Raw genomic sequence first — 14,880 nt, 5'->3', positions numbered from 1 at the left:
AACTTACTAAATGTAACTGTAATTTATTATTCTATAAATGAAATGTGCGGTTTCATATATATGTTATACATTTACGAACTGTTTTGAAAGTATTTACATGGAGTGACTAAAAATATTTTCCTTTATGACATATAACAACGAAGAGGAAAATAACATATAGTGCATAAAAAATAGGTAATTCTGTTATGTCTTAAATATAAGTATTTACTTTATTTAACATTTAAATGGACAAGAAACGAAGCATTTTAATATTTTTCACGAAATTATTTTTTAAAGAATTAAAAAGATACAATCAAGAATTCAATTTTCCTTTGTATCAGGTTTATATATATATATATATATATATATATATATATATATATATACGGGTATGTTTTTAAAATAAAAATTAATCTGATTTTAAAAACTAGAGATATCTTGTAAAGTTGTTAGGATTCTATTATTTATTTAATTTGGTGCATCACAAAATGTTTTTTAATAGTATTTATGTTCTTGGAAAATTAATCTGAAAAATATTTCACTGTATTTTCAAATTAGTTACTCCAAATAAAATAATTAAAATTAATAGAAAGATATTTAAAACTTTAAATGCTTCCTCAAAATTCAAAGTTATTTATTACCCACTCCACTTTCATTTCCAACCATGATTTGAAATTCTTTTCTAGCATACAGATTTTATTTCTCTCAGATCAATTTTTTCTCTTAGTTCTTTTTGTCATTTTCTTAAAGTTCTAACAATGATGAAGCACATTAGCGGAAATGAAACAACATCAAGCTCTCTATATTGGCCAATAGGAGGATGCAACAAATATCATCAAAGGTTTTTGTATAAGGAGACATGGCCAACAACTCTTCCTCAAATTGGTTTGTCATCAACTCCATGTAAATATTGGATAAGTGGTAACTGTATATACGGTGACCAATGTCGAAACATACATCCTTGGTCTGATTCAAAGGAAATTTGTGTTAAGCCACAAAAGGTACATTATTTACCTTTTTATTATAGAGTATCATGTATATGTCACTATTTTAACTTTAATTTGAATTAACTTGTGAAACATTTGATAGGAGGACAATTCAAGATTTACAAGATTAATATGGTGGACACCACCTATTGAAGGATTTGTGAAGATTAATTGTGATGGAGCATTCACTGTCCATGGAAATAAAGGTGGTGCGGGAGGAGTTGTGAGGAATTCTGAAGGGAAATTTATTTTTGGTTTTTCTAGTGGCTTGAAAAATTCCTCAGCATTGATGGCTGAGTTGAGGGCAATCAAGATTGGAATCAAAGCAGCCATATTGAAGGGGTACAAAAACTTAATTGTTGAAAGTGATTCTAAATTTGCTATCGAGATCATTACCACCACATTAGCTGAGGAAAAGAATTATGATGATACAAGTGAAAATGTCATTTCTTCAATCATTCGTATGGCTAAGACTGCTAATAAGATTTATTGGAATCATGTGTTCAGGGAAGTGAACTCAGTTGCGGATGGTCTTGCGAAACATGCATTATCATTGTGTCCTGATGATGGTGTTAAACTTTTTGAAGATCCTCCCTATTTTATTGAGAGTCATCTCTCTTTAGATAGGGTTGGACAAATACATTGTAGATGATACAATGTCCTGTATTACAATAAATAAATAAAAAGTATTTGAAATTATAAATTCTTGTGTTAAGCTTCATTTATGATCTTGAAACTTTAACATAGAAATATCTAGAGTGATGCATCATTCTTGATGTAAGGGAATGATTCTTTCAAATTTCAAAATTTAATAACTTTTTCCAAAGATATTTCGATAACCGTCCTCTTTATATCATTATATCTTAAAATTTTCGTTAATCAAATATTAGTCCCAACAAATATTATTTCAATCAATTATAAGACGTGGTCTGATTTTTATTATCAAATTTATTAAATGTAACTGTAATTTGTTCTTCTATAAATGAAATGTGCGGTTTCATATATATGTTATACATTTACGAACTGTTTTGAAAGTATTTATATGGAGTGACTAAAAATATTTTCCTATATGACATATAACAACGAAGAGGAAAATAACATATCGTACATAAAAAATAGGTACTTCTGTTATGTCTTAAATATAAGTATTTACTTTATTTAACATTTAAATGGACAAGAAAGGAAGCATTTTAATTTTTTTTTTACAAATTTTTTTTTAAAGAATGAAAAAGATACAATCAAGAATTCAATTTTCTTTAATATCAGTTATATATATGGGTGTGTTTTTAAAATAAAAATTGAACTGATTTTTAAAACTGGAGATATCTTGAAAAGTTGTTAGGATTCTATTATTTATTTAACATAGAAGTGTTTGACTGGTGCATCATTCTTAATGAAAATGTTTTTTAATAGTATTTATGTTCTTGGATTGGAAAATTAGGGTCTTTAAACTTTTGTTTGTCATGCTTTTAATGTTCTTGAATACCAAAAATGCATTATATAAAAATGATTTATCATATTTACGGGATTTGTAAATATTTATTTACAAAATGATTTATCATGATATTTATGGATACAACTAATTATATGTGAAAAATTGTAACATCCCATTTATCATATTTACGGGATTTGTAAATATTTATTTACAAAATGATTTATCATGATATTTATGGATACAACTAATTATATGTGAAAAATTGTAACATCCCAAAAATACAGTCTAAAATTATATAATAGAATAATTACATTTAGTAATATTACAGTTCAGTCATACAATAAAAGAGCACGTACGACTATGGCCTCTACATGAGGAGGAGTACTCACGGAACATCAGGATGAATCGACAACTTAGCATTACCACAATCATACTTTACCAATTCAATATTCATATATGAGTCGTTCCTCCCCGGAACGCTCGTTCATAATTCCAACACATTTCATTCATATCATATTCTCTTCATCGTTCATTATCAATCATCTCAGTTTCATCTTTCATTGTTCCTCATCTCAATTTCACCTTTCATTATTAATCATGTCAATTTCCTCCTTGTTCAAAGATTTATAAAGACACCAGATACCGAACGTTCAATCCTCTCTCAGAACGAGGACGAACACTTGGAACGAGACAGAGAGGTCTCCAGTTCCAGAGTAGAATAAGACCGAGAGGGTTACTATCGGATTACGAAAGAAACCGAGGTCAACTGCATATCGCAAGAATGACTAGAACGGACGTTATTTACAAAGTGAATCAATTAGATGAACTGACCCTTGAGAGTTCTAACCGAACGCTGAAAAGACCTCGCCAAGTGCTACGACTCTAGGCCGGAACCAATCGATACAGACACTTTATGGCATTCCAATAATAATACTTAGAAGAATTCACATGAAGAAACCGAACGTTTATGAATATTTAGCTTATTTGAATTTACATCACAAAATCCGAATGTCAGTCAATGACCGAGTACGGTCGAGAAGACAATTCTATTAAGTTAGACGAACACTGTTTTTCATCAAAATAGATTATACAAGAAATGAGTACGAGCGCTTGGTGTAAGACCGAGCACCACTCAGTACGAGTGCTTGGTGTAAGACCGAGCACTTATAAACTTATAATAAAAGGCTTGATAAATAAAATAAGATACTATCGAAGTAGTGTTTACGAACGACAAAAATATACCATTACATATATATAAAAATTGAGTTTATCAAAGGATACCCAGATACAACTGTGCTTGGCCGAACGCTCAAGCATAGTATTATCACCAGGAAAACCGAACGATCAATGACCGTTCAGTAACAAACGTACACTTTTATTTGAGAAATTTCATACTAGAATCATTTCTTTTCCAACTCATTTCCTAACATATAGTTTCATAACTTTATACATTCATATCAAAATTAACTTTCATACTTCATACAATCCATATCATATAAGTTTCATATAATTCATACATTATTACATAACTCAGCCATATTTCATTTCCACTCATTAAATAAACGAACGTTCATTCAATCCAATCATATCAACCATCATGCATCAAAATCATTCGGTCAAATAACGGACGTTCATTCAGTACAACAACATACAAATTAAATTAAATAAGCTTCCCTTACCTCTGAGCGTGATCGAACGTTCCCAGACGCAGAAATACAATTTCACCACTACAGGTTCTTCTACCGTCAACGCTCGACAAATTCAACTACACCAAGTGACAACCCGACACTATCAGAACCACTCATTTTAAGAATGGTTATCAACATACGAACCCAGAACTGGGTTTGCATGTTTAGGAAAACGAACGACAGAGCGAAGAGAAAGACTTACCAGCCCAGCTTCACAAACCGAACGGTTTATTTGGAAGCTCTTGACGTCGGAAGTGCTTCTACGGTGCCAGAATAGTGATCGGAGGAGAGAAAGTAAGTGTTTTCTCAGAGAGAAGATGAAGAGGAGGTAGAGAGAAGGAGGAGAAAATGGGATTCTTCAGAAATCTGGAAAGAGGGTGCATGCAGAGAGTGGAGTGGATTTTCTGAAAATCCAAGTTTTGCTTCACACTTCAAAACGAACGTCCCATCTTCTGTTGACACCTGCTTTCCACTAACTGATCTTCGGATCCTCTTCGCCTGACACCTGGCGTCCGTCATTTGAGTGTCGAGCCCCTTCTTGACACGTGAACCCCACTAAAACGATACGTGCGTGGCTTTTTATTGGTTCTGACAAAAACAATGTATATTTTTTTATATTTCAATTTTAGTGTAAAGTGTAAAAATTCTTGTTTTATGCTTATGTTTTTTCTGTTTAAATATTACCATGTTCTATTTTGTTTTAAAATTGTTGTTGTTTATCAATTGGTCCAACTCTGTTGAATTTTGATTTAATAAATTATTTTTATACATAGAACACGATTTAATTTGTTTATTTCAGCCTTTTGAAGGCTGAACCTCAAATAAATAAAAAATAAAAAAAGTGATTTTTATATCTAAACAGATACTTCAGGATGGTCTTCATATTGGAATTACATTTGCCTTGTTTCTGGCCATTTTAGAAGATGACGAGTTACATAAACCCTACACACTTGTCAATTTGGTGTAGATGGGTATGTCTCTGTCACAGCATTTGATTTGAAACCAGAAAAACCATTACTGCATTAACTATTCTGTTGCATTTCCATGTTCAACACCCACTGTTTTCTACAACAATTTGTGGTCCTTTGTCTATATCACATCTCATGCATGGTTGTCACATGCATTTTAACTTTAAATTCTCACCCACATGCCCAACTTCTATGGGAATAAGATTACAAAAATAGTTGCATCTATCAAAATTTGTATACTATATATGCTCTCTTCCTACACGAACATACATGATTCTCACATATTAAGAATCATTTCATCAATTTATGTCAATCAAGTCAACGTTAATTTGAAAAGGGCAAATGTGAGCATGACACTAAGTTATCTATAATTCATTTATATATATATTTAGTGTTGACACTAAATTTCAATACAAGAACAATATTTAACTTATTGAAAAAATACAATATTAATATTAATGAGACGTGAGTTCAACAGTATAAAAAGGTGATACTAACTTTAAAACAATAAATTAATTAATCTTTACTTTTATATATTGTTTCATTTTTTTATTTTTATCTAATATAAGATTGCATTCATTTTTAGATTTTTAATATTTTGTATACTATTTGGAGTCAAATACTTTTAAGTAATTCTCATTTTCAAGTTATTTTAAGTTGTTTCAAAACAAAATATGAGGTCATTCGTTTTTTGGCATATAAAATTATTCTCACACTAGGGAAACTTTCGGCTGAAAAATGTTATGTATAAAGAACCTAAAAAAGAGATAGGTGAACCACCTTTTATCTAGTTGAGTACTGGAAATACTCTTTATAATATTAGTTTGGTATCTTGAAGTTTTCTTTCTTGGGAAACTGTATGAGAAACAAGGGTTGAAGGAGAACACAGTATTAAATTCCAAGGACACTGCATAAAGGCCATTTTTTCCACCTCCTCCATTTTTACTTCCTCCACCCTATAAAAATCTAATATCCCAATTTTACTCCTCGTTAAAATTATATACCTAAACCTGAGCTTTTTTTATATTTCAAAATGATTGTCTGAAATATATTTTCAAATTTAAAAATATTTAATCTGAAATGTATTTTTTTTATATATTTTGAGTATTTTGATGGACAATTTTTTAAATTTAAAAATAACTTCTTTATTATGATTTGAGGTTGTTTGGGATTATAATTTTTACAGGAAACTTTTATGGGATGCGATGGAAGAAATAGGTGCAGGTAGAAAAGGCCCTGCATGAAATTTATTATTCACACTTTTCACCGTAGAAATTTTAATTCAGATCCTTATAACTGAAAAGTCAAGTTCTTAGTTTATTCTAAAAAACATAATAAAAGAAAAAGACAAAATACGAATCAGTTTCTTAATCTTTTTGTCAGTTTAATGTTTTTTTAATTTTGATTATGTAATAAGAAAAAACAATAATAACTTTACTGTATGATAAAGAATTATTTTTAGTAAATTAAAAAATTTAATAATCGGTATAATAATGGTAAATTTTACGATAAATATTATACACAGAAAAGTTATAAACATATTCATAACTTAACCTAGATTGAATTTGACTTGAGTAAACCCTTGAAATGAAAACATTTTAAAATTTAATTATTATTTTCAAAAAACTTTAAAAAGTAACACTTCACCCACATCTTTAAGATTATCAGTATGTTTAACAAAATTACCTATTTTTTTTATTAAAAATGTGTTGTTTTCAAAATTTAATAATCTTCTCCAAAGATATTTAAATAATAGCAAATACTTCAATATTATCAATATGTTTACTAAAATAACCTATTTTTGTTAATAATTTGTTGGTAATTTATTATACTTTATTATACAGATATATAAATCTATTTAGTCCAAAATATATCTCATAAATTGATAAAGATAATTGATGGAAGATAATTGATTGAAGATAATTAATTAAATTACAATCATATCTAATCAAACTGAATTTGATTATATAATATAGGTTTAAACCTTTATATCATCTTCATATTTGTTGGAGAATCTCAATTGGGTCCTCGTTTTTTCAACTGTCAAAATTCTGTCCATATACTTGTAAAATGTCTCAATTAGGTTCAAATATTTGAAAAATTAAGCCAATTATTGTCCGTTAGCACACAAAAGGTACATTATTCACCTTTTTACTATAACGTATATTGTATATGTCATTTTTTTTAACTTTAATTTGTATTAACTTGTGAAACATTTGATAGGAAGACAATTCAAGACTTACAAGATTAATACGGTGGACACCACCTATTGAAGGATTTGTGAAGATTAATTGTGATGGAGTCTTCACTTTCCATGAAAATAAAGCAGGTGTAGGAGGAGTTGTGAGGAATTCTAAAGGAATATTTTTTTTGGTTTATCTAATGGCTTGAAAAATTCCTCAGCTTTGATGGTTGAATTAAAGGCAATCAAGATTGGAATCAAAGCAGCCATATTGAAGGAGTACAAAAACTTAATTGTTGAAAGTGATTCTAAATTTGTTATCGAGATCATTAACACTACACTAGCTGAAGAAAAGAATTATGATAATACAAGTGAAAATGTCATCTCTTCAATCATTCGGATGATTAAGACTGCTAATAAGATTTATTGGAATCATGTGTTTAGAGGAGTGGACTCAATTGCGGATGGTCATGCCAAACATGCATTATCACTATGTCCTGAATGATGGTATTAAACTTTTTGAAGATCCTCCCTATTTTATTATTGAGAGTCATCTCTCTTTAGATAGAGTTGGACAAACACATTTTAGATGATACATTTATTGAATTTAGATGTGATTTTTTCTAAAATATTGTATCAAACAATGTTCTATATTATAATAAATAAATAAAAAGTATTTGAAATTACAAATTCTTGTTTGTGTTAAGCTTCATTTATGTTCTTAAAACTTTAACATAGAAATATTCAGAGTGATGCATCATTCTTGATACAAGGCAATCATTCCTTCAAATTTCAAAATTTAATAACTTTTTTCAATGATATTTAGATAACCGTCCTCATTATATCATTATATCTTAAAATTTTCGTTAGTCAAATATTATTCCAACAGTTATTATTTCAATCAATTATAAGATGTGGTTTGATTTTTATTATCAAACTTACTAAATGTAACTGTAATTTATTATTCTATAAATGAAATGTGCGGTTTCATATATATATGTTATACATTTACGAACTGTTTTGAAAGTATTTACATGGAGTGACTAAAAATATTTTCCTTTATGACATATAACAACGAAGAGGAAAATAACATATCGTACATAAAAAATAGGAAATTCTGTTATGTCTTAAATATAAGTATTTACTTTATTTAACATTTAAATGGACAAGAAACGAAGCATTTTAATATTTTTCACGAAATTCTTTTTTAAAGAATTAAAAAGATACAATCAAGAATTCAATTTTCCTTTGTATCAGGTTTATATATATATATATATATATATATATATATATATATATATATATATATATATATATATATATATATATACGGGTATGTTTTTAAAATAAAAATTAATCTGATTTTAAAAACTAGAGATATCTTGTAAAGTTGTTAGGATTCTATTATTTATTTAATTTGGTGCATCACAAAATGTTTTTTAATAGTATTTATGTTCTTGGAAAATTAATCTGAAAAATATTTCACTGTATTTTCAAATTAGTTACTCCAAATAAAATAATTAAAATTAATAGAAAGATATTTAAAACTTTAAATGCTTCCTCAAAATTCAAAGTTATTTATTACCCACTCCACTTTCATTTCCAACCATGATTTGAAATTCTTTTCTAGCATACAGATTGCATTTCTCTCAGATCAATTTTTTCTCTTAGTTCTTTTTGTCATTTTCTTAAAGTTCTAACAATGATGAAGCACATTAGCGGAAATGAAACAACATCAAGCTCTCTATATTGGCCAATAGGAGGAAGCAACAAATATCATCAAAGGTTTTTGTATAAGGAGACATGGCCAACAACTCTTCCTCAAATTGGTTTGTCATCAACTGCATGTAAATATTGGATAAGTGGTAACTGTATATACGGTGACCAATGTCGAAATATACATCCATGGTGTGATTCAAAGGAAATTTGTGTTAACACACAAAAGGTACATTATTTACCTTTTTATTATAGAGTATCATGTATATGTCACTATTTTAACTTTAATTTGAATTAACTTGTGAAACATTTGATAGGAGGACAATTCAAGATTTACAAGATTAATATGGTGGACACCACCTATTGAAGGATTTGTGAAGATTAATTGTGATGGAGCATTCACTGTCCATGGAAATAAAGGTGGTGCGGGAGGAGTTGTGAGGAATTCTGAAGGAAAATTTATTTTTGGTTTTTCTAGTGGCTTGAAAAATTCCTCAGCATTGATGGCTGAGTTGAGGGCAATCAAGATTGGAATCAAAGCAGCCATATTGAAGGGGTACAAAAACTTAATTGTTGAAAGTGATTCTAAATTTGCTATCGAGATCATTACCACCACATTAGCTGAGGAAAAGAATTATGATGATACAAGTGAAAATGTCATTTCTTCAATCATTCGGATGGCTAAGACTGCTAATAAGATTTATTGGAATCATGTGTTCAGGGAAGTGAACTCAGTTGCGGATGGTCTTGCGAAACATGCATTATCATTGTGTCCTGACGATGGTGTTAAACTTTTTGAAGATCCTCCCTATTTTATTGAGAGTCATCTCTCTTTAGATAGGGTTGGACAAATACATTGTAGATGATACATTTATTGAATTTAGATGCTATTTCTTTTAAAGATATTGTATCAAACAATGTCCTGCATTACAATAAATAAATAAAAAGTATTTGAAATTATAAATTCTTGTGTTAGGCTTCATTTATGTTCTTGAAACTTTAACATAGAAATATTTAGAGTGATGCATGATTCTTTATGTAAGGCATAAGGCAATGATTCTTTCAAGTTTCAAAATTTAATAACTTTTTCCAAAGATATTTCGATAACCGTCCTCATTATATCATTATATCTTAAAATTTTCGTTAATCAAATATTAGTCCCAACAAATATTATTTCAATCAATTATAAGATGTGGTTTGATTTTTATTATCAAATTTATTAAATGTAACTGTAATTTGTTCTTCTATAAATGAAATGTGCGGTTTCATATATATGTTATACATTTACGAACTGTTTTGAAAGTATTTATATGGAGTGACTAAAAATATTTTCCTATATGAGATATAATAACGAGGAGGAAAATAACATATCGTACATAAAAAATAGGTACTTCTGTTATGTCTTAAATATAAGTATTTACTTTATTTAACATTTAAATGGACAAGAAAGGAACCATTTTAATTTGTTTTTCTACGAATTCTTTTTTAAAGAATGAAAAAGATACAATCAAGAATTCAATTTTCTTTAATATCAGTTATGTTATATATATGGGTGTGTTTTTAAAATAAAAATTTAACTGATTTTTAAAACTGGAGATATCTTGAAAAGTTGTTAGGATTCTATTATTTATTTAACATAGAAGTGTTTGACTGGTGCATCATTCTTAATGAAAATGTTTTTTAATAGTATTTATGTTCTTGGATTGGAAAATTAAGGTCTTTAAACTTTTGTTTGTCATGCTTTTAATGTTCTTGAATACCAAAAATGCATTATATAAAAATGATTTATCATGATATTTATGGATACAACTAATTATATGTGAAAAATAATGTATATTTTTTTATATTTCAGTTTTAGTGTAAAGTGTAAAAATTCTTGTTTTATGCTTATGTTTTTTCTGTTTAAATATTACCGTGTTCTATTTTGTTTTAAAATTGTTGTTGTGTATCAATTGGTCCAACTCTGTTGAATTTTGATTTAATAAATTATTTTTATACATAGAACCTTTATACATGAACACGATTTAGTTTGTTTATTTGAGCCTTTTGAAGGCTGAACCTCAAATAAATAAAAAATAAAAAAAGTGCTTTTTATATCTAAACAGATACTTGAGGATGTGGTCTTCATATTGGAATTACATTTGCCTTGTTTTTGGCCATTTTAGAAGATGATGAGTTACATAAACCCTACACACTTGTCAATTTGGTGTAGATGGGTATGTCTCTGTCACAGCATTTGATTTGAAACCAGAAAAACCATTACTGCATTAACTATTCTGTTGCATTTCCATGTTCAACACCCACTGTTTTCTACAACAATTTGTGGTCCTTTGTCTATATCACATCTCATGCATGGTTGTCACATGCATTTTAACTTTAAATTCTCACCCACATGCCCAACTTCTATGGGAATAAGATTACAAAAATAGTTGCATCTATCAAAATTTGTATACTATATATGCTCTCTTCCTACACGAACATACATGATTCTCACATATTAAGAATCATTTCATCAATTTATGTCAATCAAGTCAACGTTAATTTGAAAAGGGCAAATGTGAGCATGCCACTAAGTTATCTATAATTCATTTATATATATTTAGTGTTGACACTAAATTTCAATACAAGAACATTATTGGAAAAATACAATATTAATGAGACGTGCAAGAAGTGATACTAACTTTAAAACAATAAACTAATTAATCTTTATTTTTATATACTTATTCATTTTCTTATTTTTATCTAATATAAGATTTGCATTCATTTTTAGATTTTTAATATTTAGTGTACTATTTGGAGTCAAATTCTTTTAAGTAATTCTCATTATCATATATCAAGGTTGAATGATAACTGTTTGAAACAATTCTAGGAAACATCATCTTCCATATTCTCTTGAAAATTTATTCTATCACTATATATATTTATATTATATTTGTGTACTAAAATTGATAATATAAATAAATATTAGAGCGTAAACATTTGCTGGTATAACTATTTTCCCCTTCTGTGTATAAATTTGATTTTTAGTCCTTGGTTTTTTAACTTTTAAATTTATAAAAAAATAAATCACTTTTATCACCACTCATTTTGAATAGTCGAACACACAGGTTCAAATCTCTTTGTCCAGTCATATACAGAAAAATTACAAATAATGTTTGAATGACTATAACTAAATTCAACTAGAAACTAAAAAGGTGTTTAATTTTTATAATATGTGTGAATCGATTTCGTTAATAATTTGTCCATTGACATTATTTAAGGAATAATTTTTTTCATAACAACACCATAACATTTAAAGTTATCTCTCTACAGTATAAAAAAATTTAACTTTCTAAGGTCAATAAATGTGCAACGTCACAGTTTTATTAAATTTAACTTTCTACATAAATATATGCATATTGTAAAGAATTATTTCTTTTACTAAAAATAATAATAAATAACTATCCATCGCAATGTATGAATTGTTAACTCTTCTTGCATTTTTTTTTCATGCTTTTAATGGACAAGAATTGATACAAGATATTATATAATTTAACTTGCTTTAAAAACAAGCTGACTATAACTCTTGAAAACCTAAAAGCAGTTTATTTATGTTTTTCAAAATTGATTCATCCAAGCAATACAATGGGAGTCTTGACATCGATCATAATACGGTAATTAAATCACATTTGTGAGAATTCTAACCCAAATTTGATGGAAATGTCATTTTTAATAGAGTTTTAAGAGAAATATAGTTAAATTAAATTTATTTATAATTTTTAAACTTGACAACAAAATTAAAATGTGTACATACCTTAAATCTTGATGCATTTTAATCACAAATTTAAAAATGAATTAATTTATTTTTCTTTTTACATTTTAAATGGTCAAACGATATATACTGTTCAAATATTAGATTTAAACATTGACACATTAAAAGAAATGAATATAATTTTATTAAAAATATTATATTTATTTATTTTTAAAATTTAAGGATAAATTTTGAACACACATATAGAAGATCAACAAAAACCTAATAAAAAAAATCCAAATTCTAACTGGCCTAATAGTTGAATAATGCATAGCTATGCTCCCATTAAATTTGGTAGTGAGTGAGTTACATGATGATAGATGGAAGGATGTATACGCAAAATTTTCATTAATACTCAACCTTTTCATTGCCGTGTGCTGTAGCTACTAGTTTCTTTTGAAGACATTTTTTACTCTATGCTATAACTAGGCTGCTGTACCAGCTGCTACTCTCTTAATTTCCTTCATTTATTTGTTTTCACAGCATCATTTTCTTTCCTCTTTTCTTTTCTTATCCCAGTGCTCATATTATATTCCAGAAAATAAAAACTAGAATGCAAATAATAAAGAATCAAATCAATGAAAAAAACGATAAAAAAAATTATGAAAGGGTGTAAATTTTGGGGTAACAACTTAATTAAACCTATTTCTTAGATGGAGGGAAATAAGTAAAAAAAATTCTTAAACAAGTCAAAAGAAAAAAAAACAACTTATAACGTAAAAAAAAAATGTCGTTTTCTTTCTTTCCAAATAAGGCAAAGGTGAAAAAAGCCAGCTAGCAACTTTATAACAGTTGTAAATTGCAGTGAGTAGTACAGTTTCAGAAGAACAGAGTTTGCTGCATCACAGCTTGTCCTCTCTGTCACTCCACTTCATATCAATTCCATCACTGCATTCCTTCTCTTTACCTAACCAGATTTCACTCTCTACCTCCTCTTTCCTCTTCACCATTCTGTTATCCCATCCCTATAAACTACATAAAGAAACACCACAATTGCTGGATTTAACAAATTACACACAGTTTTGGAAGAAATTTCTCATAATATATGATTAAGTTATGCGAATTCAAGTACAATGAGAGAGTTCCGATTGACACGACAATGGAAAAGAAACCTATCTAGCAAACTTAAATCAAAGCATAAAGAATAAATACATGATAATAATAATAATTAGGAAGGATTGGAAGTTAGAATGAATACACTCGCATGTGTTAGAAAATAATAATGATAATAATTTGTTATCAATGGATGAATGGATTCAGTGTTGGTAAGAGCGAAGAACGGCTCCGCAGAAAGTGCAAACAATGGCTCTCCACGACTTCCAGTAGAAGGGAACATAGCAGAACCTTGTGGCCGTCTTCATGTCCGCAACACTGGCTCCGCCTCCGCACCGGGAGCAGATTCCGGCCGCCGGCTTGCTCCGCTGCATCTCCCGCCGCTGGTCCACCAGAAAGCAGAAGCACACCATCTCTGCTGGTTGTTTTGGTGGGGAAATGAGAAATTTATGTGAGAGAGTATTGAGGGCAATTTGTTGGTCAGTTGAATGGGTGATGGTTGATGGTATTATAGGAAAGGTAGCTGTGATTCTTGGGAGGCGAAAAGCGTTGAATCTTGACCGTTGATAGTTGGCGGATGTTTAGTGAAGCAACATGGTAAAGAATTAGGTAATGTTAATAAATGAAAAGGTACATTGGTTTATGGGTGGGACCTGTGTTGGATATATTGGTGGCAGTTGGTAGGTCCTTTCTTTATTTTTTGCTTCAATGTTTCCAAACTTAATCCAATCAACAAGATTAATGAAGTCTTGATTATTATCTATTTCTATAGTTGGAATATATTTTGTTACTTGAAATTATGGAAATATAATAATTTAGAACCATTTGATATTTTTCTAGAAACAATTCTACTAAAAAAATATACTAAGGCTGTGTTCGCTTACGCATATGACACTGTTTGTGCCATTTTGCGAGCGATGAATAAAAAAAATTTGTATTCACTTCAGTTGATTAGCTCGGATGAAAATGAAGTGGTTTGGGGATTCATCCACTGTTCATTCACCCACACATCTAAAGAGATTTGGAGGGATGATGATGAAATAGTCTGAATTGCCCTTGTTTTAATAATTTTATTACAGTAGA

At 28.8% G+C, this 14,880-nt stretch overlaps 1 protein-coding gene across 1 annotated transcript; it reads right to left on the bottom strand.

The window, feature by feature from the left end:
* Positions 1-13,764: 13,764 nt before the first annotated feature.
* On the bottom strand, positions 13,765-14,289 carry LOC124837829 (uncharacterized). The gene has a single exon (XM_047313290.2). The coding sequence runs from the start codon at positions 14,208-14,210 to the stop codon at positions 14,001-14,003; it is 210 nt and encodes a 69-aa protein (XP_047169246.1). The 5' UTR covers positions 14,211-14,289; the 3' UTR covers positions 13,765-14,000.
* Positions 14,290-14,880: the final 591 nt, after the last annotated feature.

Source organism: Vigna umbellata, chromosome 9 (genome assembly GCF_029865625.1).
Source record: "Vigna umbellata cultivar VRB3 chromosome 9, Vumbellata_1.0, whole genome shotgun sequence".
NCBI classification, from domain to species: domain Eukaryota; kingdom Viridiplantae; phylum Streptophyta; class Magnoliopsida; order Fabales; family Fabaceae; genus Vigna; species Vigna umbellata.
The sequence above is the reverse complement of the archived record's forward strand: the minus strand, read 5'-3'. Positions and strand labels throughout refer to the sequence as shown.

What these genes read in the sequence shown, in the direction of transcription:
- LOC124837829 (XM_047313290.2), bottom strand. Translation starts at nt 14,210, where the DNA reads ATGGTGTGCTTCTGCTTTCTGGTGGACCAGCGGCGGGAGATGCAGCGG.